Consider the following 9,729-nt stretch of genomic DNA (forward strand, 5'->3'; position numbering starts at 1 on the left):
TGAGCCTTGTTCTGCTTTGTTTACCTCTCTTTGCTAAGTGTAAGTAAACCACATTTCTGCTCGGGAACAATAAAAGATATTACAGCAAGCCGGGCCTCGAGACCTCCGAGATAACTTTCAGCTTTTTTAAATACGGGGATGAGGTTCTTCAAGATTTCCTGTTGCATACTTCATTGCTAATAATATTGCCAGACTTTAACCATCGGTGCTGACTTTCCCCAGCTCAGCTGGCTGCAAGAGGCCGAGCGCTATCATTTTGCTTTAACATTTCAGCAAAGTCAGTTTGGTTAATTCTGAGTGAGAGAAACTTGCATTTCTCTGTCAGTATTACCATCGCTGCCAAAAGCAGCCTGTGCCCATTTCATTGGGAAGATAAACGCCCTCGTGTGTTGGGGCAGGGGTCTGTCTGACCTACGTCTCCCCTACTTCAGGGCTCTGCCCTGTGCTACTTGTGGCCACGTCATTACCTGCATAAAATCTCAATTCTTGGGCATTTTGGTGAAACCTGACAGCTTCAGTTCTTTGAAGGTACTGCACCTGGGCTGGGCAGGTCCTGATGGGGACGGGGTTAGCTCAGGATGGCTCCAGCCTCATCTCAAAGCTGGGAGGAAATCGCAGCAACACCTCGTTAGCCTGCAGGAGAGAGTGTGTCCTCTCCAGAGGGTAACTCATCCTACCGCGGGACGGACAGGGGACATCTCTTCCCCCTCTGCCCATCGCTCTGCACCACCCAAATCCAGCCCAACTTGGGTTTTGTCATCATTATCCACCAAAACTCATCCTGTGCGTTCAGTTGGGAGTGCTTCAGCCTCCCCTGGCCGCAGCAGCAAGCTCAGACAGAGGAACTTGCTGCTCTTGTGCACGACTTGCACCAGCGCGGCGGGTGCTCGCTTCTGTCGAGCAGCAAATTTCCTCCCCTACATAGCTGTCTGCAGTGACTCATCCCTCAAATGACGGGATGATATCAAGCATTTGGAATTGGGAGCTATTCAGAGAAAAACATCTCTGCAAGGCTCTCCTTGCTGAGTCGCAGCACACGCATCGTGGGGTTCTTGTTATTGCTTTTTTTTTTTTTTTTTCTCCCATCTTCTGTAATTTGTAGAAAAGCCTAAGTTTTATCTTTAGTAATAGAGAAAACATTTTCATTTCCAGCCTCTGGAAGGATGTTAGAAAACATGAGAACAGAATGAGTTGCCGTCTGCCTCTCTACAGGTTATGATGAGTTAACACAAGTGAAAGCAGCTGAAAATCAAACAATTTTGAGCACCAGAAGTAGAAAGCAGGTTTGCCGGCTTTATTGCCTCCATAAGAGCAAATTTTGCACACTGTAAATTGATAAATTAATGCTCAGAGCCCCTTCTCTGCACAGCCTGCGATATGGATCGACTGGTCCACACGCTCTTCTCCGTGGGCAGCACTCTTCCCAAGCGCTGGCAACGTGATTATTGGAAGACTAATCAGCTCTATCTGAGATAAATTGCATTTCCACCAATTATCGCTTAATTGTTGACAGATGGGAACACAGAAGGGAGATATGTCGAATCATTAAGAGGACAGGTGTACAGACAAGTGCCAGATTAATTGTTCCAGCCCATTAAATCATTGACATTTTCAGCCTACCCTCAGCACCGAATCCAAAGCTCTCACGATACTTCCACAACGCCCGTGTTTATGAGCAAAGTTTGCAAGGGCATTTTTGAAACGCAGACTCCAGACAAGGACTCATTAGCCACTAACAGTTCTCCTTTCTCATTAAAAATCACTTCCCTTACTTCTCCTTCTCTGTGCCAGGGTTTGTTTTCTTGGCTTTTTCGTGAACTCGCACACGGCGTGTGGGCTTGCTCCAAAGAGCAGCTTTCTCCACAAAGCGTGCAGACGTGCCGTAATGGGCTGCACATCCAGAGACAGCAAAAAGACAGAGAGGGGGGAAGCCAGGACAGAGAAGCTCAGTGTTGGGCAGCTGTGCTAGAGGCTCCACCTTTGATTTGGGGCTTCGGCTGGGACTTGCATCTCCTGCTTTTTGATATTCAATAAAGTTCAAGAGAGACAAATAGCTGAAAATTGTTGAAACTGAGTCAGCCACAGGTGTCTGATTCCCCTAAATACACATGAAAATGTGTCTTCTGCTCTTTTTCTGGCTATGTAAGCCAGGAGGCTGAGGATATAGAGCTGACATATCCAAAACAGCCGCGTGGAAGGACGCGCTTCACCTGCCCTGAGTCTCCCAGACCCTGCCCTGCCCTGGGCACATGAGAAATGACTCCAAATTGAGTTAAAGAATAAGGGGGGCAGATTTCCAGCAGAAGGACATGGAAGCAGCTGTGGTGGTGACACTACCTGCTGTTTGTAGGGTCCCTGCCCTGTCCCTAATTCCTGGTGAGCAGGGAGGGAGAGCAGCCCCAACTCCCTTCTCATGCATTTGGAAATTCAACATCACTCAGCTAAGACAAAGTCAGCCGAGGCACACGAGGGAAACCCAATCAAACAGCAGCGCAGGGCTTGGGTTAATCAGGTGGTGCCTAAATGAGCGGATGGCACGTGTGTCTGTCTGTCTGTCCGCCTGTGAGTCTTCCAGTCTGTCCCAGCTGGTGGCCAGGCCAGCCAACAAGCTCAGCTGAGGATGTTTTACCCTCTGGTCGGGTTTAGGCAGACCAAGGGGAAAGCAACCCAGGGAGACATTCCCAGGGATTCATTTTATCCCAGAATCACAGAACTGATGTCCTTCACAGCACCATTGCTTTGAATGCATTTGGAGATGGCCAGCACCCTGCAGCACCAGGGGCTGCTGGAGACTCCTCTGTTCCCACCACTCTGCACAGTGCTGAGAACTGAATGCAGTGGGCAAGAGAAATAAAGACAGTGTTTTTGGGAAGATTATCCATAAAACTGGAGGTTAATACTGAATAAAATACGTACATTTCTCTGCCTGGGCCAGGGGAGGAGAGGAAACTCAAAAAAGAAAAAAAATATATCAAAAAGGAATTTCAGAAATGCCAGAATATTTATTTGAAAGACTTCCTAAAGCAATCATTCTACCTTTCATTTTGAGCTGCTTTTTTGTGGCTTAGCAAAGGATGTAAGGTTGAAAACAAGCTAGGCGGAAAGGTCGAGTAACTCAAAGGCAAGCGAAATATTTCATCCCAGCTGGAACTTCTGCCGGAACATTTTCCAGCTTCTGTTTATTTTGCCAGCCTCCTCCTCCTCCTCCCTCCACCCCCACGTTATTGTTGCTCAGTCCAAACTTTTTTTTTCCCCAGCTGCTCGGATGCAGCCACGTACCCAGACCTGTCACTACCGATCACATCAGCCACCTCCGTGCTTCCCGTGGCCCTGTCCACCTGCCCAGCTCACAGCACCGCTGCTGACTGCAGACACCGTGCCCGCACCCTGGCACTGTGGCGTGGTCCTTCAGCACGTCCCGAGGCACACCGCTAGAAATCCCGATCGAAGAACTCATCGAAGAGAGAAACCCTCTCCGTCCGGGTCCTCACCAGCGCAGGTTTGCGGGGAATTTTCCTCTCTTCCCTCTCGCAGCCCCCCGAGTCGGTGCTGGAGGTGTCCCAGGGCAGGTCCCTGGTGCGCGGCTCCCTGCAGAGCCACAGCCCGACCTTGCTGCTGCTGTCATGCTGCCCTGCGAGTCCTCCATCCCCGCTGTCTCCTGGTGGAGAAAATATAAAAAAAATGGAATTCTGCTGAGAGCCATGCCCGGGCCTGTGGGATTCATGTGGCAAACACCACGGGCAGCTGGGGGTGTGGAAAGAAGATCCTGAGAAATCCCAGCAAGACCAGACCACACATCCAGGCAGGCCAGACATAAATTTGGGATTATATTTGGTAAAATTAGAAAGTTTGGCACAATGCAGTGTGGTTTAGCACAGACCCACGGGTGCGGGGGACATGGTACTGCACGTCTGAAGAGGATTTACTGGAAGGTTCAGCACCTAGCACAGACATTCACCCCCTGGCATGATGAGCGATCACCCCAAAACCCTCCAGCCAGGGGAAACCCTGTCCTGGGGACAAGGTGACAGCTAAGGGCTTTGCCACCAATATCCAACGGGCCCCTGCTTGCTCCTGCATCTTCCCCTAATGATTCAATGATATTCTGTGACATTCTGGTTTTATGCCCCTACAGCTATCCCACAGCTTCCACGGGGAAACTGATCTGATGGTATTTAAGATGCTGGGGAGCTTTACATCTCCTTGGGAAACTATTCTGCTTACCAGGGTCTCCATTAAAATGCTGATTGTGCTCAGCGGGGACAAGGTCTCGGCTGCCGGTGCTGTCACCTCTCTGTCGAGTGTCAAGGACTTTCTTCGGGCTGAATTCCTTGATTTTTTGTTTATTGATTTTTGCCTCCCTGTGGAGATTTCGCCTCAGCTCTGCCTGGGTTTGCAAATGAGTCGTCAGCACAAGCAGCAGAGGAGCAAACACGTTTTAACAGCTCGGCGCGGCATATCGTTAGGGGGCTGGCACGGAAAATAATTACACTGCCAGGTAGCTTAAGCAGGGAAAATCATATTTGCCAACGTGGGTACGTGACAGAACATGACCCGGATGGAGGTTTGCGGTTTCTCCATGGGCTATGGCCAAATGAGGGCAGAGCGCTGAAAAAAATCAGAAGTAATTACTGAACTTTCCAAAGGGGAAAAAAACCTCGTGGGTTCAAGAACTCCACTGGATAAAAAAAGGAATGAGAAGGAGCCTGCAGGAGGGTTTTCCTCATCCCTGGAGCATGGGGACAGGGAGCACCATTTGGAGCTGGGGCTGCCTCTCGGTGCCAGCGTCTCCTACATGTGTGGGACATTCCCCAGCCCAGCAGGGAGGTGTGGGTGCATCCACCAGCCTGGGCTGCTCCCCAGCTTCATCCACACTTCCCAGGCACAGGACTGAGACCTCCTGTCCCATGGGGGAGACCCCGGGATGGGAAAACCCCGCGGAGCCTCAGCATCTCCCCAGAGCCCTCCCCAAGTTACCTCTCGGCGCCGGCGGGTCAGCTCCAGCATCTGCAGCTTGTGCAAGTGCTGCCGCCTGCCAGGGAGGGCTCTCAGGCTCTGCCCGCTCTTCTCCAGAGCCTAGAAGGGATTTGAAAACATAAATAAAGACATCTGCCTGTGCTGAAATGAAAAGAAACAGCTACGGGCTCCCAAACCCAAGCCTGGTCCCTGGGGTGCTCCCCGGATGGAGGCAGCGAGTGTTTTCCTGCCTGGCCAATGTGCAGCAATTCAGAGAAGGTTTTCGCAGTGCTTGCAGTTCATCCCACAGCTCTGGGGCACGGTGGAAAATCCTCATTAAAACCATGAATGCATGTGCTTCTGCCCCCTGCGGTGCTTCTGCTGTGGGCTGTCCAAGTCGAGATCGTGACCTGCAGGGAAGGGAGGCTGCGCGTGGTCGGTGTGGCCCTGCCTGGTACTCGCCTTGGCTTTTGGGGCATCATCTGCTTCGTGCTGGCTCCAGGGCTTTGCAGGAGCAATCCCCCATGGCAGGCCGGCGGGTTCAAGCCTCTGCAAGTGCAATATTTACAGTGTTCAGCATCCCCTTTCCATTGCCAGCATGAAACCTGATGCGAAACTACCTTGAGGTTTTTCCAGCTCTGCTTCTGGCCTGGCTGCTTGGGTACAGGAAGGAGATCGGCACCTTTAGCAAGTGCTTAGCACACCCAGGTATCACAATTTAATAAAATGTCTCCTGGCAGGTCACCCAAGGCCAGATCCCAGTTACCTGAGACCCCAACCATCAGCCTAACACTGCCAAGCCCACTGCTAACATGCCCCTAAGCACCACGTCCCCATGTCTCCTAAACACCACAAGGATGGGGACTTCACCACCGCCCTGGGCAGCCCGTTCCAGCACCCAAATACCCTTTCCATGAATAAATTCTTCCTAACGTCCAACCTAAACCTCCCCTGGCACAACTTGAGGCCATTTCCACCAAGGGCTCCATCCCTAAGCCCTGCTTTGCACTTTACACAGGACGTCATTAGCCCCATGGGGATGAGCAGGCACCCTCCAAACGGTGCCATGCCTCTGGCTGGCTGCCCTAAACTGCTGCCAGAGCCTGGGCTGTCATTTTCAAGCATCCTGTAAATGAAGGCATCAATGCAGGAGATAAAAGGCAGCAGCAGTAAAGGAGTGCTGGAGACAGTCCCAGCTCAGCCCAACACACCAAGAGCAAACCAACTCCCTAGAGTCAATGGGAAGCTTCCACTTGGCTTCCTATATATATATATAGGCTTCTGCTCTGCCCTATTTTGGGTCATACCAGCAGGTAACCTCCACGCTGGTGTCTCCAGCCGAAGTGGAAGGGATGCTGCCTGCTGCTCCCTTGTTCACCTGCATTTGGAGCAAACCTTCGCGCCCCCGCAGCTCTGCAGCACACGTGCTCCTCCCGTCCTGCTCCCCACCCGTGCTCATGGCTTGTGGTTGGGTTTTGTGCCCACAAAACCGACTGTGAAGCTGAAGAATAATGGCACTAGATGGCAGCATGTGACACCACAAGCTGCATCACTCCCAGACGCTGCTGAGGCTGAAGGCAGACGGGGAAGTTTGGGGCTCTCGGCTAAAGTTGTGTCAGGGGCTGGAGCATGGGCCTTGCAAGGGCCGGGCCGTCCTGCTCTGCACTGCCTCTGGAAGCCTTCCTGCAGGGAAAGGGGCTTCTGCTGGCACTTAGAATCGAATCACAGAATCATTAAGGTTGGAAAAGCCCTCCAGGATCACCTGGTCCATCCCCCTACCACCAATGTCACCCCTAAACCCTGTCCCCAAGCACCAGGCCCAACCTTCCCTTGAACACCCCCAGGGACGGGGACTCCCCCACCTCCCTGGGCAACCCGTCCCAACGCCTGCCTGCTCTCTGAGCAGAAATGTCTCCTCATTTCCCACCTCTACCTCCCCTGGCACAGTTTGAGGCCATTCCTTCTAGTCTGTAGCAGCAATGGCCAAAGCACAGGGTGGGATTAGCAGCAGCTTTGTCCTGCAGTGGGTGTTGCCAGTGCCCTAACAATACACAAACACAGCCAGGACAGAAATAAGATCAACGACTATAAATAATACATGTGGCTAAGAGATTTTTAAGCAAGGCTGTGATTACACGTGGCAATTTACAGGGCGTAGCTGGGCTCATTACTGCCTCATCCTCCCACCAATTCGGGACACGTTCCTCACTCAGTGCTGCGTATTTTAATTCCAGCAAGGAAGGCTGGAGCACAGCACCCCTGCCCCAGGGGGGTCACCTTTGTGCTACACATGCAGTGGACATTTTGATGAATTTTGGGGGAGCACAGAAGCTCTTGGGGACAACTGGGATCGTCGGTGTGGCAGGGCTCTCAGAGCAGGGCAGGGAGGTGAGAAGCTCGCCCAAGGGACTGGATCTGCAGTGGGTTGACCAGCTGGGGACAACATGGCTCTGCCAGGGGAGCCCCTCAAACCCCTTACTTGTGGTCGCCGAGGCGGGTACAGTTTGATGATGCTGCTGCCTCCATCTGCCGGCACGGTGTCAAAGGAAAGGGGCCCTTAAAGGTTGGAAAAGAAGACAGGGGTGAAGTTACTTTGGGGCCATCAGCTCCTAGGCTGTACCCAGCGAGAGTTTTCTGCCCTGTTTTGTGTTTGGTGCATCCCACGCCCATCTCTCTCATTGTACTCTGATAACACCAGGCATAAATCATTGTTAGCTGCAGAAATAACATGTGGATGTATCCATGCCTGCAGCTGCTAACAGCTCTGCCTGCCATGTACCTCTCTCCTTCCTTCTACAACCCCTTAAATACCCTATACGTGACCACAACCACCCTCCAGCAGCCTTGTCCAGGCAGCCATTCAGGTCCCTTCTTGCTGCTGAGTCCCTGAGACATTATTATTATTACTACTAATAGTAACATTATTATTATTATTATTATTATTATTATTATTATTATTATTATTATTATTATTATTATTATTATTATTCGGTGGAACTGAGAACCATCCCTGGTGTTTTTGCTGGCCGCAGAAGAAGTGGATGACATTCAGCCCTTCATCTTTTTTGGAAACCAGCCCAAAATACACACGTGGAGGGGAACGTGCTGCACTCCAGCGATCCCCTGTTAGTCATTAAAGCCCTGCTTTAACGAGGCTGAGCAGTGGGTCCGGATCCGTTCTGCGCCATTGGTCTCGGATGGACGCTGCTGCCTATTTTTTTGCTTGCACAAACAAACACACTGGCAGTAGCTATTTCTTTTACAGTTTCTCTATCCTTCTTGCCTCCCCAAAACCAGCCTCCTTGTGTTTGGGTGCCTTTTTTTAAGCAGTGATTGAGCTCCCATGTGGCAGAGCCCCAAGGTGGCCACCACGGTGTGCAGCCTCCAGGGAGGGGAATTGGGGATAAAACGCAGGAATTTGGAGTGGAAGCTGGGGAATGGCTTGGAGAGACAGGGAATGCGTGTTTCATTAGGGATAATGAAAAACCTTCCAAAAATTGCCCATTTTGCCTTTTTTTTTTTTTTTAATTTGCACTCCAGGAACAACAGATGCCCCCCCACTGGAGGAAAAGGAATTTAACCAAAATGAAACCTTGTAAAATAAACAAAACCTATCCTCTAGGAGGCTGTGCTTAGTTAGACAGCAGGCCGAGCTAATGCATCGCTCACTTAGTTTTGAGAACACACTTCTAAAAATGAAACAGGTGAAAGAAAATGGCATTTACTGATTTTTTTTCCCTTGCTTGTGGGGAGGTTTTGGGTACAGGAGGTTTGGAGCACCACGCACATGGACATACACTGCTACGGGACCGGTGCCTTGTGGGGTTACCCCACTGCGAGGCATGGCTCTGATTTATTTTAACACTTAATTTTGCCTGCTGAACACCTTACCCAGAATCTAGCTCTAATTAAAGTAATATCGACAAGTACAGCGGTGCATGTTATGGGGTTGCTCTGTGAGAGCCCAAGGACCACCCCCCCTTGCCCCTTACCTGCAGAGGCCCTCCCGTAGGAGGTGTTGCGGAGAGGAGGGAGCCGCCCATGAAATTTGGGGGCTCCCCATTCCCCCACAGCCGGTGGGTGTAGGATGGGCCCCCCCAGCACCCCAGGGTGCGGGATGGGGTGAGCGGGCAGGTCCTCGCTGGAGAGCATCGGTGCCACCCTGGTCACCTTGGGGTGCGCCTTGGAAGAGCTCAGGCCCATGGCACAGAGCGGGGGCTTTGGGAGAAGGAAGAAACCTCGTGCTGTGCCCCCAAAAAGGCAGAGGGATCCTCGAGCACAGGGCTCCCTGCTGGCTGCCCAGCTGGGGGCTGGCTCCCACGGATGAATGCACCTGTGTGTCCTTCCCAGGGGGGTTAAACATTGACTCGGCCCTGGGAATGTCCCAGCAGGGACAGGAGGAGGCCCAAACAGGCCAGAAAGACGGCGCCAAGCTTTGCTTTTCACCTGCAAGTCACTTTCAGCAAGCAGCACCACCACAGCTGGTGGCCCTGGAGGTATTTCTACAACTGTTTCTTTGGCTAAATCTTCAGTCTTTGGAGGGAAATTCAATGCTCAGAGGATTAAAAGGGTTACAGCAAGGATTAAAAGGGTTACAGCACCTCCAGAGCCTGCCCCGGCGTGGGAGAAGTATCCTCTCTCCCTGCTCCAGGCCTCGCACAGAGTGGTGGCACTGCTGGAAAAATTCGTCACCCACCCGCCTGGTGCACGGTTTGCTTCAAGTTTTTTGTGTCCAAGGTTGGCAAATCTGCAGGGGAGATTATTCCTGAAACA

At 51.7% G+C, this 9,729-nt stretch overlaps 1 protein-coding gene across 1 annotated transcript; it reads right to left on the reverse strand.

Annotated features, from left to right (window-relative positions):
• Nucleotides 1-2,976: 2,976 nt before the first annotated feature.
• On the reverse strand, nucleotides 2,977-9,286 carry CCDC198 (coiled-coil domain containing 198). Its single transcript, XM_038180661.2, has 6 exons — nucleotides 8,949-9,286; nucleotides 7,436-7,512; nucleotides 5,419-5,505; nucleotides 4,978-5,076; nucleotides 4,225-4,387; nucleotides 2,977-3,658 (listed from the first exon to the last, which is right to left on the reverse strand). The coding sequence occupies exons 1-6, from the start codon at nucleotides 9,157-9,159 to the stop codon at nucleotides 3,432-3,434; spliced, it is 864 nt and encodes a 287-aa protein (XP_038036589.2). The 5' UTR covers nucleotides 9,160-9,286; the 3' UTR covers nucleotides 2,977-3,431.
• Between the last annotated feature and the right edge of the window lie 443 nt (nucleotides 9,287-9,729).

The sequence above is a fragment of the Anas platyrhynchos genome, chromosome 5 (genome assembly GCF_047663525.1).
Source record: "Anas platyrhynchos isolate ZD024472 breed Pekin duck chromosome 5, IASCAAS_PekinDuck_T2T, whole genome shotgun sequence".
In the NCBI taxonomy this organism is placed as follows: Eukaryota; Metazoa; Chordata; class Aves; order Anseriformes; family Anatidae; genus Anas; species Anas platyrhynchos.